General features: G+C 39.8%; 1 protein-coding gene across 1 annotated transcript in view; it reads right to left on the bottom strand.

Annotated features, from left to right (window-relative positions):
- The window catches only part of LRRK2 (leucine rich repeat kinase 2), an 84,581-nt gene that overhangs the window by 54,729 nt on the left and 12,167 nt on the right, over window positions 1-17,685 (bottom strand). The window contains exons 6-13 of the mRNA XM_063307982.1: window positions 16,843-16,977; window positions 15,210-15,341; window positions 12,736-12,855; window positions 10,079-10,203; window positions 9,567-9,646; window positions 8,124-8,230; window positions 7,126-7,255; window positions 6,018-6,142 (exon numbers count right to left, since the gene is read on the bottom strand). Of these exons, the coding sequence (XP_063164052.1) occupies window positions 6,018-6,142; window positions 7,126-7,255; window positions 8,124-8,230; window positions 9,567-9,646; window positions 10,079-10,203; window positions 12,736-12,855; window positions 15,210-15,341; window positions 16,843-16,977 (954 nt within the window). The remainder of the gene's footprint in view (window positions 1-6,017; window positions 6,143-7,125; window positions 7,256-8,123; window positions 8,231-9,566; window positions 9,647-10,078; window positions 10,204-12,735; window positions 12,856-15,209; window positions 15,342-16,842; window positions 16,978-17,685) is intronic.

Here is a 17,685-nt window from a genome sequence, read left to right as displayed (position 1 = left end):
TTCCCAGAATCAGTCAGCAGAAACCAAAGCGTATGTCAACCTGCCCATCACTGCACCCACTCGCAGAGTCAGCCAGCAACAATTCAAACTTGCCCATGCAGTTTTCTTTATACCTGGATCCATTCTGCACCCACCCAGGCCTCGCACCTGCAGAACCTCTCCCAGTGCTTTCAGCTGGAACCTGCACCCCGCAGGGTTCTTCCCATACAAACAATTCCTTGGCCAAATTAAAATTCCCCCAGGTGTTATCTTCAAATGGGTTCAGGATCGGAGAGGAAAATGGAAGCAGCAGCAAAGTGGCACAAGCAAGCTACAAGTGACTGACTGCCTCCCCTCTCCTCCTTCCAATCCAAGTCACAGCACCAAATGGTTGTGGCTGAAATCTGGCTCACTAAAGCAACCAAATCACTTTGAAGATACAACATAATTTTATTAGGCATGCAGACAATAAAACAGTGTACACCAGCCTCCCAGCAAAACATTGGCAGCTTGCTTGGAAGCCCTTAGCAAAAGCAGAACCACAGCTTGCATATCTTTGGCCCACCACATTACAAGACAAAGAAAAAGGCAGACCCAAGGTGTAACACTGAAATGTTTTTGATAAACCCATCTGGGCGACCTTCATCCCTTCCTACTAGGTTGGCATGTCAGCTATACTATCTTTGAGATGTGGCAAGTGAATATAAACAATTTGTTTTATTGGGCCAATGGTCCCTGTCTGATTCTTCCCCTTGTCTCCACTCAGGGTCAATTCAGCTTGCTATGTTTTCTTACAAAGGCACTTTAAACAATTCACATGTTTAAAGGGGGTGGAATCTCATAGATTTGGTAGTGAATGCAGCTCACATGAGTATAGAGGGGCACCTTTTACTAACACATTGTCATGAAATGGTTACATGATTGTTCATGCCTATATCCTAGACAGACAATTGTATGATGTGAAATAGGATAAATGTCAGCCCTTCAAGGCAGTCCAGACAGGAAACCAAAACTGTGAGTACTAATACTACCTTTATTGTAAGGTTTCAATAACAGAATCTTGCAAGTCTGAAAGCACTTCCCCCCTCCCCTGCTTTACTTTCCAGAGAATTAGGGAGGGTCCCTTCTGAGATACTTTCTCCACCCCATCCCTCCTTTGGACTCTTATCAGACCATTATTCTAGGCTGTGGCTCTTCCTCATTCAAGATTATTCTTGCAGTCCATTACAAATAAGGAATATGTGACCTTCTAATTCTCATCAACCTCAGCAGCCTGATCAAGGTTCAAGGATGTTTGATCCTGCTGGACCCGAGGAAGTGGACAGGATCCTCTAGACTGTCAATACCACTACTTGTCATCTAGAACCATGCCCCTCCTGGCTGGTGAAGGCAGCCTGGGAGGTGATATGTGGTTGGGCCCAGGCGATGGTTAATACATCCTTGAGAGAGGGGGTGTTCCCAGCTGTCTTTAAGGAGGCACTGGTGCACCCCCTCCTCAAGAAACCATTGCTGGACCCTACTATGTTGGATGATTTTCGTCCTGTCTTCCACCTCCACTTTTTGGGGAAGGTGGTTGAGAAAGTGGTGGTGTTGCAGCTCCAGAGGACGCTGGAGGAAACGGATTATCTAGACCCCTTTCAGTCAGGTTTCAGGCCCGGATATGGGACAGGAACAGCATTGGTCGCACTTATGGATGATCTCTGGCAGGAGTGGGATGGGGGCAGTGCATCCATCCTTGCTGTTCTTGACCTTTCAGTGCCTTTCGATACCATCAACCATGGTATCCTTTTGGGGTGGCTCAGGGAGTTGGGGGTAGGCAACGTGGTCTTGCGCTGGTTCACCTCCTTCCTCCAGGGCTACTCCCAATCGATGTTGATAGGGAGCGAGAGATCCAACCCTCGGCCCCTCCATTGTGGGGTGCCACAGGGTTCGGTTCTCTCTCCGTTCCTTTTCAACATCTACATGAAACCACTGGGTGAGATCATCCGTCACCACGGGATGAGGTATCATTGGTATGCTGAAGACACCCAATTATACATCTCCGTCCCAGGTGAGGTAAGTGATGCTGTGACTGCCCTCTCTCGGTGCCTGGGGCTGTGGGGGTCTGGACGGGGAATAACAGGCTTCAACTGAACCCTGGTAAGACAGAGTAGCTGTGGGTTAATGACTCCTCTGTATCCAGGAAATTGTCATCTTTTGTTCTGGATGGGGTTGCACTGCTCCAGACAGACCCGGTATGTAACTTGGAGGTTCTTCTGGACTCAACTCCTACTCGAAGAACAGGTGGCAGTCGTGGCCAGGAGGACCTTTGCACAACTTCGTGTTGTGTGCAAGTTACGCCCTTTCCTGGATCAGGAAGCCCTCTGAACAGTCACTCATGACCTGGTCATCTCCCATATAGACTATTGCAATGCGCTGTACATGGGGCTACCCTTGAAGAGTATCCGGAAGCTACAGCTGGTCCAGAATGTGGCAGTGTGGGCAATTCTCGGTGCCCCAAGATCGGCACATGTAACACCTTTGCTACACAAGCTGCACTGGCTACCAGTTTGCTTCCGGGTCCAATTCAAGGTGTTGGTTATCACCTTTAAAGCCCTACATGGCATGGGTCCAGGCTACCTGAGGGACTGTCTCATCCCCATGACATCAACCCATTCCACCTGTTCATGCAGAGAGGACATGTTATGGACCCCATTGGTAAAAGAATTGCATTTGGTGGGGTCCAGGAAATGGGCCTTCTCTGCAGTGGCTCCCACCATTTGGAACATCCTGCCGCCAGAGGTGAGGCAAGCCGCATCGCTCCTGACCTTCTGGAAGTCCCTGAAGACCTGGCTCTGCTGCCATGCTTGGGGTAGGGAGGGGGGGAGTCTTTCTTGGGGATGGCTGGCACCTTAGAGTGCTCTCCTCATATTTACCATCTTTTATAGCCATTTGGATTTTTATTTTCTATTTTTCTATTGTATTATGTTTTATGCATTATTTATGATTACTGTTTTTAATGTTTAATTGATTAACTTATTGTAAACCACTCAGAGGCCCTCTTGGGGGGGAGATGGGTGGTAGCAAAATCTGAGAAATAAATAAATTAAATTAAATGATAAAAATATCAGTTTAGCACTGGAAGGTCACAAATTCCCCACTGTTGTTGTAGAAGGAATTGTTTAATTTACTGTTGTGTTGTGTTGTGTTGTATTACATTACATTACATTATATTACATTACATAAATTAATTTGTATTTGTAAATAATTCTGCTTTTCTTGATTGGATTCACTAATAGCTACCTAATTAACTATCTAATCAGTCCAAATTCAAGGACCTATTAATGTCAGTAGAAGAGGTAGACATCCAAGCTTTTCCCAATGGCAATGGTGTCCTTATACTGACTTTCAGTCAACTGAATGGTGAAGAATATGAATTTTTGCCATTACCTAACAAAACAGAAATGTCCAAAAACAATTTTTCTTATCACTAAATAAAAACAACTTCTCTTTTCACTTTTCATGCTATTCCATCTTCCTCTCCAATGACTGGAGTCTCTGTTGAAGCACAGAACTTTTTGTCACTGAATGGATGCAGTCCAATGGGACTTAAACATGTATACCTCCAAAGAGCATTTTCCCCAAATTAATTAACATCCTCCATTAGTAGAGGATAATCAATTTTTAATTTGCTTCACTTTAATTAGTGGAAAGCTGTACAGCGACTGGACTTGGTTTCAAGCTCATTAACTAGTGGTCTTTCCTTGTTAATTTTGTTATTAGAAATTTCAAAAAGAAAATAATTTTAGCAATCAAGACTGAAGTGATATATCAAAAGTAAAACATCTTATACTGATTTTCTTTTGAGTGCAATATTACAAGTAAATTTGATATTCTTCCACTGAAATTCCATTGTTGCAATGACTATATTCATATTCTGCATCCATTTAATCATACAGTCCTTCATTTGTTCAGATTCTAAGTCATACTTCACTAGTAATTTATATGATCAGTATGTGCTGTAAGATTTTCAGATTCAGTCAAGCTTCTCAATATTTTCCCTTATTTCTGTATTATTTTTTTTTATTGATGTACATCTTTCCTGAAGATACTGAAACCAATTAAATGTAGAGGGGCACTGTATTGTAAGATACTCAAGAGATTTCATCTTTGTCCTATTGCCAATAAAATCTTGTAATCTAAACAAATTATCATCCTTCTACTGAACATATTTCTTAGTGCCTTCATCAATGTAAAAACAGACATTTAACAATGAAGCAAGATGGGAAAAATCTCAGCTTACTCCTTTCCTGTCTTAACCCAAATATTCAATAGGTTACTTAGCACTGCATGATCCCTTACTAGTTGTTTATTTTTGTGCGTGTTAGCCTAGATGTATCTGTGCAATCCCTCTGGAAGGCCTGCCACTTCCATGGAAGTAACAGAACCACAGGAAAATATAAACATTCTAAAGTCCATCATGATAAATAGTTATCATGACAATACAGGTTGAATTCAAAGCTGCCAGACTACCTAGTTCTCTTGAATTGTGCAAATATTTTAATTTAACCCTTGGCCTTTTATTGGCTTGTGTATAATACACGGAGAGCCAGTTTGGTGTAGTGCTTAAGGCACTGGGCTAGAAACCAGAGAATGAATTCTTAGGCATCCAGCCAGCTGGGTGACCTTGGGCCAGTCGCTCTCTCTCAGCCCTAGGAAGCAGGCAATGGTAAACTACATCCAAAAAACCTTGCCAAGAAAACAGCAGGGACTAGTCCAGGTAGTCACCAGGAGTCAAAAACTGATTCAAAGGCAAAAAATAATAATAAATATATGCATTTATTATAATATTACTTGTCTATACCAAATATTTAAACCTTATTTTCAATATACACTGGAATCTTTTGAAAAAAATGTTTAATCTGGATAGGACATCTGTTTTAACAGCTGCATTTTTTTCCTAAAAATGTTGGAAATGTAATGAGCAGGTTGGATTGTTCATTTATATGTGGTGGCAATGCTGTAAATATTGTTCTCCAACAATATTGGAAAATGATTTACTACAGAACAGAACAAATTTTGAAAGCTGCAATCCCACTGCAACCTCAGATATTTTTACTGAATTTTACTAAACCATATACCGCTCCAAAATACCTTGAACTAGCATTATGTATATTAACAGCTGCAAGAATTTTATATGCTTACTGGAAAATACCTTTATTCTCTCTTCGGAAGAATGGGAATAAATTGTTGGATTAAATTGTTGGAGTATGCCATGATGTCTAGAATAACTTTGTACTTAAAAAATAAATCTGATGTCAAATTTAATTTTAATTGGAAACCATTCTTGGACTACAATCTTATATACAATATGGAATCATGCCACATTCAAAATATTGGCTTTAGAGTTCATATTTTAACTTGATGAATAATTTATAGCATGGGTAGTTCTCATTTAGTGATCACAAATGGGACGGGCAACTCAGTCATTAAGTGAAGTGGTCGCTAAGTGAAACCACAACTGTGCTTATGATCTTACTTCAGCTTTCCTTTTCTTTACATACCTGTGAAGGTTGTAAATGTGAGGATTGGTTGTAAAGTTACTTCATTACCATTGTAACTGCGAATGATTGCTAAATGAGGCAGTTGCTAAACGAGGACTACCTGTACTGTTGTATTATTTATTACCTATAGTTTAATGAATTGAACAGTGTTAACCAAGCATTTTTAGCTTAAAATTAAACAGGAATTTATGGATTTTGATTAGAAAATGCATATAAAACATCTTATAATACTGTAAGATTCTAATGATGCATTAGAATATATTCATTTTATGATTGATATTTCATGATTTCAAAATATTTCATATTTTATGCTTATCCAAATTTTATGTATTTCTCTACCTGTACTTGATTCTTCTATCTTACCACTCATTTCTTATATTCTTTCAAAATATATAATTAGACAAATAAAAAAGAACATGGACATAGACAAGATTCTTTATTCATAGTACCTAGTTCGGATTAGTATATTCTGCTGTCTTCTGTGAGCTTTCTTACCTGGAGCTGTAAAATGTAAAATCACTCGAAATGCTTCCAACTGCACTGATGGCAAGGTTTTATGTTTCCTCATAGCATTTATAACTCCAGATGCTGCAACGGTCATGATATCCAGAGGGAGGACACTGGAAAATAAATCATGGAAATACCAGAAAGAACAAATACTCGGTTACCTATCTGTTTATTAAATGGCCTTTGCATTATTCTTGCTTTCTGAAAGTCCTGCAAATGTCAGCAACTTATTTCCCTCACTTGCACATTCCTGTCCATCAGTCCCCTTGTGTCATGTTCAGTTTCAATGTGCACTGTACATCGTAACCTTTCACATGCCATGGTGCTGACGCGCATTTCTGTTTGGGAGGGAGCTGCTGTGAAACCTTGTGCCAAGCTCTGTGTCTATGTTCATTTCAATGGAATGTGTTTGGGTTATGTGCTCTGCTCAAGGACTTTTCCCGCAGACCATCAGAAGCCGTTAGGAGCACCTGGGATTGTGACCTTGGGAAGATTCTATGGGGGGTGAGATCTCATTTGCACTGAGGGTTTTTAGTTTGTGTTTGGTGAGCTTTTATCATTCTCAGCTTTCTTTGTGATCCTGCATACTATTCTTTAATAAATCAGTTATCTTTGAATTCCTGCTCATGAATCTGAGAGTGTTTTAGAATAGGCAGTCATTACACCTTGTACCCAATCCCACTACATTTGCCAAGTTCTTTGTCTACTCTCAAGCTTAACTGTCCTTTAAACTCAAGCAGCTCACTGATCAGCTGACCATCAGGACCAATCTGGCTACCTTGGCCACCTAAAGGTCAAGCTTCCCTCAAGTTGAGACTGACTCTTGGTGACTTCGTGGGCACACATATGCAGTTCTTCTTGGCAACAGTACAAAAGGGATTTCCCACTGCTTCCTTCTGGGATGTTTTTTCAACTTTCCAGTGCCTAAACTAAAGCCCTGGTGTTCCCTGGAGGTACCTCATCTGAGTACTTAGCCAGCGAGGACCTAATTTTAGGAAAGTGGGAATGATCTCTGAGGAAACACAAAGGCAGGTAACAACTAACACAGAGGACTGCTGATCTGGGATCTAGTTGTTCAGAGTCTAAGTTTAGTTACCTTCCTTCAGAAGCACGGTTCAGCAATCTGCAAGCACTTTCTGCAACTTCAGGAGAATCCAAATGTCTCTGCATTATATCCAGCACATTCATGTGTATACCTTTGGCCAAAAGAATTTCTCTAGCACTTGCTATAGTAAGAAAAAAAAATTACGTAGACTAAATGCAGGTACTTAACCTTTAAAATGCTTTTCTCACAATCAAGTAATGCTGTTTGTCAAAGCAGACACTTTGGGCAGCCCTATAAATGTCCAACATAGGGCTATGAATGACTACCAGCTTTATTGGCTACATATTGCAGGGCTAGGCAACCAGTGACCTCCAGATGCTGAACTACAAGTCCTAGTCCATAGTAGTCCATGATATAGGATGCTGGGAATTATACTTCAGCAAAATCTGGAAATCTGTAGGTTCACATTCCTGATGTATTATCAACAGAATTAAAGGTAGCATACTCTAAATGCCAGCTGCTAGAAGCAACAGTGGACAAGGAGCATCGATGCCTTGCCTATATGTCTTGTTTTTGAGCTTCCCATGTTCCTAATGTTAGCCACAAAATGCCAGGCTAGATGGGTCTCTAACTTGATTCTGTACTCTCTTCTAATGTGACTATGAATTCAGTAAGAGTCACTTTTAGGTACAGTATGCATAAAGATTGCAGCCTAAATTCAGTAAGTTCTACTGAAATCAACATGACTTACTAAAAATAGTGCCTTAGTTTCAATGGCACCTAGAAAATGCTATTTACAATTATTGGGCTTATGGGCTGCCTAATTAAGAGCTGCAACTTCTGTAAGTCAAGATAACAATGAGCTATAATACCATTTAATTTAGCCTAGTCTTGGTCATAAAGCGCATTTGCTCATTCTCCAATTCATCTGTGTGTCTCTCCAACTGATGGACTGATAAGCCTTGTTTGGGTCCATGACCAACTCAAGTAACAAGGGCTGGTTTTGGAACCCCATCCTTCCCCACTTAGGCATTATTCGATTTCTTTACCATTTTGCTCCACTAGTGTAGCTAAGGCATTTGCCGCAGCCTGAAATACTTCTTTGGAAGAGGAATACATTAACATGGCTAGCATCATTTCTCTGTGTGCTGGACACCTAACACAAAGAGAAAAATAGAGTTACAAGCTATAACTTCAATGGAAACTTCACATCATCACATTTTATTATTAAGTTATTGATCAGGAATTAAACGTAATATAAAAGTAACTTAGGGGACTAGGTTTTTATTTCGACCATATATAGCCTTACGAGTGATTCTCTCTTTCAGATTTGATAGTGATAATGCACTGGGTTTGAAAAAACAATTGGCTAAAACTGCATAATCTAGAATGTTTAAGAGCTGTCTTTCAATGTTAACATTTCTGGCATGGTCATTAAAATCAACAGGGGAGAAAGCAAGTAAAACACAACAGGTCTGATCCTAACCAAGTTCATTTATGGAAGTTCTTGGAAGTACTGTTTCCTCTCTTACATCCTGCAACCATTTGTGCCTCCTACAATATCGCTCCAAAGAGTCAGGATTCCTCCTCCACATTGTGTGATAGGGCACAGAGTGGAAAAGGCAGGGTGGAATCACTCAAAACTGGGTAGATCTTCACTAAAATGTGAGCAAATAGTGCCCATCCCAAATTGTTCAAAAGATACCTTCAAAGAGATTTGTGGTAGGCAAGCTCAAATGGCCACAGAAGAGGAGGAACAACACATTCAGGCCTCTTCTGACATTGTAGTATGAAAACAGACACTTGGTAATTCATTCTGTGTTATTCTGTACCACTCTATGCTCCAAAACCATACATTCATGCCACACCACCTTCTCATGGCACTCCCATTTATCTATTCAGATATACCACTGGATCTGAACTGAACACCACTAACTGGAGCACCTTTGCCATCTTGAGAACAAGCACCAGGGAACCCATATTGCTAACGATAACACCAAAGGAGCTTCCTATGTCATTACAGGTAGTCCTCGTTTAGCGACTGCCTTGTTTAGCAACTGTTCTCAGTTATGACAGTTGATAAAAAAGTAACTTTACAACCAATCCTCACATTTACAACCTTTGCAGGTCCATAAAGCAAAGGAAAGCTGAGTTAAGACCATAAGCGTAGTTGTAGTTTAGTGACCGCTTTGCTTAACAACTGAGTTGCCGGTCCCAAATGTGGTCGCTAAACGAAAACTACCTGTATTGTTCCAAGGATCCACTGAATAGGCCACTGGATGGATAAAAAGCAGTTCTCTCTGCTTTTCCCAATATGAGTATTAATGATTCCACCACAAAAATGCAATCCATGAAGTGACAGTCAATATGCCATTTATTCTCTCTCCTAGCAATTCTGATCACCTTAATTGAAACATGTGAAAAATTTAAACAAAAACAAAAAATGTGCAGCTGACAAAGGCACTGCAAAAGATTGCATTCAAGCTACTAACTTTTCTTCTTCATCACCAATCTTCTCATTAAGAGTAGGCTGATACATAAGCAGATTGTTCAAAGCCCAGCAAGCAGCCTCCTAAATGGAAAGAGTAAAAGCGATTATTTGGCCAGCACATCTAACTTCATAGCATACTAATAACAAGCACCAGTATGATTCACGCTAGGTAGGAAAGTTTCAAGAGCCATATAAGTTTTTTTTAAACAAATACCATAATAATGTTGATTATGTATATGTAGAGATGCAAACATGCTGGATTCTCAGAAATAATGGCACTAATATAATCTTTTGGCTTTAAAAGTTACAGAAAACAAAATTACTTGCTGCAGTGAGAATCCAGATTGCTTCTGCACAAAAATCAAGTCATATCTATTTCCAGTTAAAGTGGTTATATTCAGTGTAGTTTGTATTTAAGAATGACATAAAATAAAATAAATGTTGACAGCTTTTTCCTCTAGATAAAATTTAAGTAATATTTAAGGCCCTAGTTCCCCACTTTCAGTTTCGTACCTGTACATCCCTATTTCTTCTGTGGTATTTTAATGCTTTATAACAGGCCTCCAGCCAACATAAATTGTCTTCTTCCTCTTCTTCCTTTTTCTCTTCCAAATCTCTATTTAAAAATATTGTTTCCGCTTTGGAGAAAAGTTATCATTTACTGAACTTTGAAAACATAATGATCCATTCATTTTCGTAGTACAGATAAGCAAATGCAAGCAGACAAGATAAACTTCACTCGCAAATGATTCAATTTGTTTTCTTAGCAGTTACTTGTCATCACCAAAAGAAAAGACCAACAAGCATCTTAACAGTTCAGCTTGTTGTTTTTAAAATTCTAAATTAATTTTCTTAAAGTGAAATTCCCTCACAGGTAACAGAACTTTGCATAATTAAACTACAGTACCTAAGTTACATCTGGTATCTTGGTTACAATGCTATTAATCTAAGCTCTTGCATTCCAACTGTCAACCTTTCATTTTACCTTCAATCAGAACGAAAAACAAATTCAGAACCATTCAGGTTATATGCTAGGAGTGTTTCCAGCTCAGATACTTTTTTGCTGCTCAGTTATCGTGATCGTAAACAAGTTAAATCATGATGGTCTTTCAGTCAAGGATATTACTACAGCATTCTATCTGTCTAGATAGAAATACATTTTATAAACTTATGGGCACACTTGTATACCATATAATCTGGATCCTTGACACAATGCTCAGGAGCACCAATACGCTTGGTGATACGTCTCTGACACCTGCCAAAATACGTGCCCCACTGGATTTTTTGAAAAGGGTTTCGTTAATTTAAAAAAGCAGTGGAAGAATACTGAAAGCAAAGCACCAGACTCAAGCATCACCTTTATTTCCAAGAATGCATGAGTGCAGTGCTTTGGTAACATGCCCATCTACCTAGGGGGAAAAAAGAGGAAAATATAAGATGAAATATCAGGGAGCATCTTGGAGAGCTAGAACAAATGATTTGTTTTCTGATGGGCAGCCATGTTCTGAGCATACCTTTAAAGTGTTCTCAAAATTTCAAATCTGCCCATGGGCCCCAAAAAAGGGGGAACCCTTGCCATGACAGAAGGGAATTTGGAGTTCAGTATCATCAATATGCTGATGATACCCAAGTATATCCTTTGACTCCAGGCCAGCCAAGTGAGGCTACCAAGATTCTGTCCCAGTGCCTGGAGGCTGTGCAGGTTTGGATGTGGAAGAACAATCCCACCAAGACCAAGTGGCTATGGGTGTTTGAACCATCCAGATCTGGGGATATCCCATTTTTGACCCTGGATGCAATTTTTGGGGATCTTCCTGGACTCGCAGGTCCTGCTTGAAAAGCAGGTGCCAACTATGGTGAGGAAGGCCTTTGCACAACTCCATCTGGTGCACCAGTTGTGCCCTTTCCTAGATCAAGGGGCCCTTCAAACAGTTACTCTTGCCCTAGTCACCTCATGGCTTAATTAATGCAATGCTCTTTACATGGGGTTGCCCTTGAAGACCATCCAGAAGCTTCACCTGGTCCATAATGTGGTGGCATGAGCCTCAGTAACACCTCTGCTGTGTGAGCTGCACTGGTTGCCAGTTTGCTTCTTGGTGAGATTCAAGGTGCTGGTTGTTATTTACACAGGTAGTCCTTGTTTAGTGACCACAGTTGGGACCAGCAACTTGGTTATTAAGCTAAGTGGTCGCTAAGTACAACTGTGCTTATGATCATACTTCAGCTTTTCTTTGCTTTACAGCTCTGCAAAGGTTGTAAATGCAAGGATTGGTCACAGAGTTACTTTTTCAGCACCGTTACAACTGCAGTTGCTGTATGAGGCAGTTGCTGTAAAGCCCTACATGGCATAAGGCCTGGTTACTTGAGGGACTGCCTGTCTCCCATAACATCTGCTCGGCCAATTCATTCTTGCAGTGTTGTGCGCTGGGTTCCTTTGATTAAACAATGCCATCTATTGGGACTGTGGAAGTGTGCCTTCTCTGTAGCAGCACCTGCCCTCTGGAATAAGGTTCCCCCCCCAGATCAGGCTGGCCCCAACTCTGTTGTTTGGAAGATCCATGAAGACCTGGCTCTTCACCTAGGCCTTCAGCGAGGGAAAGTGAGATGCCTCACTTCATAACACTTGCCATCTTTTATCTTTATTTTTTTATGTTTTATGGATTTGATTGTAATTTCTTTGATTGTTATAAGTTGCCCAGTCATTCAGAGTCAGGCAGCATACATGCTTAAATAATAATAATAATAATAATAATAATAATAATAATAATAATAATTGGATCTGCAGGTCAGTACTATCTCTCTCATTACTCACTGGCAGTTCCCCTACTATGATTTTGATCTGTTTACTACTCTCCCAGATCTTTTCCTCCAAATTTCTCCCTGTCCCTCTTGCTAGTTCTTTGTCTCCTTCATCCCTTGTACAACAGATGTATTCAAAAGACATTGCATTAGCATCTTCTGTTTCCACTTTCACTAACTTTCTTATTAAAACTATACAACTCTCAGGTTTCTTAGCCTACTGGGAATTGAAAAAGTTACAATCCAAGCATATCTGGAGGGCTGAAGAAAGACGAAGTTTTAAAGTTTCCCTCTATACTCATTTTGCGGGTTCATATTAAAAAAGGTATTAGGGCAAATTAATTTGAAAAACTTTTAATTCAGTTACTTACTGAGGAGAGCCAAGCAACTGATGCCTGCTGCTTGTAGCTTCTCATTTTCAGGGTACTTTTCCACCGCCTTCACAATAACTTCATGTACAAAATTCAACACTAGGATATTGAAAAAATTTTCTGCAGGAGATTAAAAAATAGCTTGAGTCTATGTATAAAAACAGAATGTATTTATTTTACATACACAGAGTTGACAAATACTCATGACAATTTTTTTTTCCAGCTCAAAACTATTCTCAAAATGTGTTTGTGCAAATGGACAAGAAATGAGATACATGCTTTGCAATGACAAAGAATGGCACCAATGAAAAGGAAAGATCAACTAGCAGATACACTAAGCAAGGTGGCTTTCTTGCAGCCAGGAACACAGTGTAATTTTTTTTGGTCATGTTATATCATCAGAAGAGGAAGCCAGTTTTTTACAAGTCTAAAGCACCTTTAACCGGCCATCCCCAAAGCCCCAAAATCTGCCTCTCCCCCTTAAGGAATGATGTAGGTACCCTAGATGCTATACCTGGAATGCTGAGTGAGTGCAAATGGTCTGCCAGTCACAGACTGCCAGCCCTGTCCTGAAACCTAGTATCATCTCTGCAAATGAAAGCTTTTTTAAAAAGTATTTTGCAGTAGATGCAAATTCATACTATAGCTAGTCAATCAATCAGTTTTTATTTGGTCATAGACCAGCAAATAAAACAGAAGATTCACATCTGATTAGAATAAAGGGAAAAAAACCACTTAAAATTCTAAAAACTCTAGGAAAAATTAGAAGAGATATTGCAGCATGCTGTACAAATTATAGAGCAATATTTAGCTATGGTCAATGGAGTAAAATCAGATTGGTCTGATAGAAACAGCTTGAGACAAAACAAATCTGAATGACCTGGATGTTCAGTAAAAATCGAGATAATAATTCCTGGTGAGCATCTGCATAGAGAGGACAATATAAAATGATGTGTTCCATCATTTCAATTATTCCTCTGCCACGTGGGCACAGTCTCTGATGGAAAGGGGTATTTCCATATCTCCCTTCAATAACAGCTGTTGGAAGGGCACTGAATCTAGCTAAAGATAAAATCCTTCTAAATTTTGTAATTGTTATGCAGCTAAGATATCTGGCTGGCTGGAGATGTGCAGAATGGCCCAAAAAAGGGTTTTTAGGCAAAACTGATAAATCTGATTGTAGCTCTAAATCGATGGCCCGTTGTTTGAGATCAGCTAGTGCACGTTCATAGCCCAACAAGATGATGGCTGCCCCTGAAAAGCCATATATTTGCAGTTTGGCATGTACTGCCTGGCACCAAGAAGATTGAAAGCTATTGGTCATAATCAAAGGGGCCCAGCCAACTGGGGAAAAAGAAAGCTTAAGCAGTAAGAAAAAGTGTAAATCCAAGCAGAAGTTTCTATTTTTAGTAGGCCAGATTCATGGTAAAGCACCATGTTGGGGACGCAGCGAGGTACTTGAAAGATAGATCTTAAAAACTTGGATTGAACTCTTTCAAGAGAAAGGAATGACCTGTAAGCGTCCAACTGAGTTCCAAAAAGTTGCTGAGCTTGGACCATAGCTGAGAAAACTTTAATCGCTGCTGGTATATGTTAAGCTCCTTTGGAGAAATAGGTAGTCCTTGCTTAACAAACAAAATTGGGACCGGAATTTCGGTTGCTAAGCAAAGTGGTCATTAAGTAAATCCAACCCAATTTTATGATCTTTTGTGGCGGTCGTTAAGTGCATCACCAGAGACATTAAGTGAACCACATGGTTAAGTGAATCATGCAGTTCCCCATTGATTTCAATTGCCAGAAGCTGGCCAGGAAGGTCAAAAATGGTGATCACGTGACACTGTGATGGTCATATATGTGAACCAATTGCCAAGCACCCAAATCATGATCATGTGTCTGTGGGGACGCTGTGATGGTCATAAGTTTGAGGGCAGGTTGTAAGTTGGGTTTTTCAGATCTGTCGTAAGTCCAAACCATCACTAAACGAATGGTTGTTAAACAAGGACTACCTGTACAATCCCCTCCATGTATTTTCATAGAATAAGGACACAATTGACTCCAATCAGACTTTCCCCAGGAACAACATACAGGCTGGCAGTTTAAAAAAAAATCAAATCTGGAATCCTGAAAATAATGCTTTATTGCATTTATCATATTTTCTTTTATGGATAAAGTATTTGAACAAGTACTAGAATCATAGGAATTTGTCAAAGAGAGCACTTGGGCATGCTCTGAAATTTTATGAAGATTGTTTTTTCTAACTTCAACTTATTTTGCTTACAATTCAGAGGATAATTCAATTCAGGATGCCGGTCTATTAGAATCTGATCTATCAGTGTATATATAAAAAAGGATTTTCAGAAAGAAGCTTTATTAAGCATACAGCATTCCATCTAGCCCCTTTTGCATTATTTGTTTTCCCAGTGTAATAATGTTCCTGTCAAACCAAAGGCAGAATAATCTTGTTTAGGACTCACCCAGTGTAAGTTTGTGCAGCAGGCAGCAGCTGACTTCCTGAATTGGCTGGCATGCGGGGAAAGCTTTCATAATCTCTACTATAATATTGTAACACCTCACATTTCCAGACATAAGAACTTCCACATTGCTAGCTAAAAACAGCATAAAAATGATCCTGAGTAAGAATAAATATTTGTCTCATTTGAAATGTGCATGCTGATGTTTTAAAACTATAATAATTATTGAAATAGTTGTAAATTATGCTACCTTCCCCTGCACAGTAATAAAATGAATACCCTGTGACAATATGCATGACCAAAACAAAACAAAACAAAACATTAACAGAATGTTATATTGGTTAAAGACATCTGATGTCAGACCCAGCCCAAGAACAAAGAAGAGTCAGTCCATTCAAACTCCAGTTCTTTATTTGCTCACACCATATAGACAGAATCTTGCCAGACTAAAGCTACTCTACCTAACCTAAGGGGAAATAACCTGGGAATGCTGTAGGGCAGGGCTATTCTGAACCTCTTTGTTTTCCCACCATTGCCTCCTGGACTGTGCCTCCACTTATCTCCTCCACCTCCTTGGAATGTGCTCCCTTCCTCCCTTCCTGAGAACCAGTGGCACCGCCAAAATCCACATCTGGCTAGAAGTCAGAGACTATGAGTTCTAATCCTGCCTTAGACAGAAAGCCAGATGGGTAACTTTGGGCCAGTCACTCTCTCTCTGTCCTAGGATGGAGGCAATGGCAAGCAGTTCTGAAAACGCTGCCAAGAAAACTGCAACAGGCAGTCACCAAGAGTCAAGACTGATTTGAAAGGCACAACATTCATTTATTTATAACCCTTTGACAGCTCATCACAATGTAACAAAAAGAAGGCTACTTTGATTACCCAGGGAAGCATTTCCTTAACCGGGCTGCCGTTTCAGAAAAGACCTCGTATCTGTCAACCCAATTGCTTTAGTTTATTAGGCAAATCAAGGTGTCTCAGCAATATCTGCATGCCATATTTTGCATATGTGATTTTGAAATACTTGAGGTGATTCTATGTAGGCTGCATTGTAATTACTGAAAGGAGAGAGAAGTCATGTATCATGGTGAACTGATTCTCCTTCACTAGAGCAACATTCCTAGTACATTAGCAAAAGCTGAGCTAACGTACTCTGGTCAGCACCAAAGCTGGCTTTTCAAGAGGAGAGTAAGATCGAAGAGGAAGCTTTAAGCTGATAGGTACCTGATCTTAAAAGCTAATCTCTGTTACATAGACTGTACTCCTACCTTTGGACTGGACAGGATCTGTTTCCACTCAGACCTTAGTTTATCACTCACCTTTAATTTTACACCGCACCCAGCTAATGAAGCCTGGGAGCTATCAGTGTATAAGTTCTATGATCCTACAAAGTACTGAACTGGGGCAGAGGTGATAAATGCTACTTAAGAATCCATGAAAATTAGCAGCGAATAAGCTCTCTTTGTGAGATTCCAGAATAATTAACCCACCAAGATGATAAAAGATATTTTTATTCCCTATATAGGCATGAACTCAGACTGGGAAACATCCCAATGATCAATGCCAACACAAGGGTGATTACCGACCAATGTATTTGTTCCCCTTAAACAACTTCTATGAAGAAAACCATACTTACGTGGCCCAGCCAACACATACAAAGACCGAAGTGCAAAACAGACTACATCTGCTTTCTCTGGGAACTTTTTGAACACATTTAGTATAATCATGTGATCTTTCTCTTCAACAAATTCCATCAGTTGCTCCTCTGGAACTGAATTACAAGACAAAGGCATAAATGAAGTAAAAAAACCTTGCTTTGATAATATAATTCACAAATTCAATACTCAGAAGGTAAAAGGAATCTATGTCAAAGTTGCTTCACTGTCACCAGTTTGCCATCCATATTCTCTTCTGAACATGAGCCAGATGAGGTTTTGCCAGCACTGAAACAACCTGAGTGTTTTGAGGAGGAAAGGAGAGATACAATCCTAGCTTGGTTGTGGAGGAAAGAATATTTTGGAGTCAAGTTGTGGAGAAAGATGACCCTAGGCCTTCTCCCAGTAACAGGGAAGGGAAAAGGAGGCTCTGAAAAAAAAAATCCAAAGAAAAACCCATAGTTTTTTCCTACACCCTATCCTTCCCCTATTTTGTTTACCTATTTCTCTCTTTCATTGAAAAAAAATTGATTTTTGTTTGCTTTCTCAGGAGGGCCTCTGAGTTCCACACTTCCTTGACCCTCAGTATAATGTAAAGGCTTCTCTTCTTTTATAGCCAGGAAAAACAGTAACATTATTTTCCTGTTCATGTTTTAGAGCAGAGTCTTATAATATTGTGGTCTGCTTTAACATCTGGGAGCTGATACCTGGGCACAGATTAATATTTTTAACTTCTGTCCAAAAATGATTTTCTTTCCATAAGGCCTAACTCAATATTTGTTGACAACTTTACATCCTCTTTGAAATTGTGAGATTGAATAAAA

The sequence above is a fragment of the Candoia aspera genome, chromosome 7 (genome assembly GCF_035149785.1).
Source record: "Candoia aspera isolate rCanAsp1 chromosome 7, rCanAsp1.hap2, whole genome shotgun sequence".
Classification (NCBI taxonomy): domain Eukaryota; kingdom Metazoa; phylum Chordata; class Lepidosauria; order Squamata; family Boidae; genus Candoia; species Candoia aspera.
Note: the sequence above shows the minus strand (reverse complement) of the source record. Positions and strands in the feature narration are given on the sequence as shown.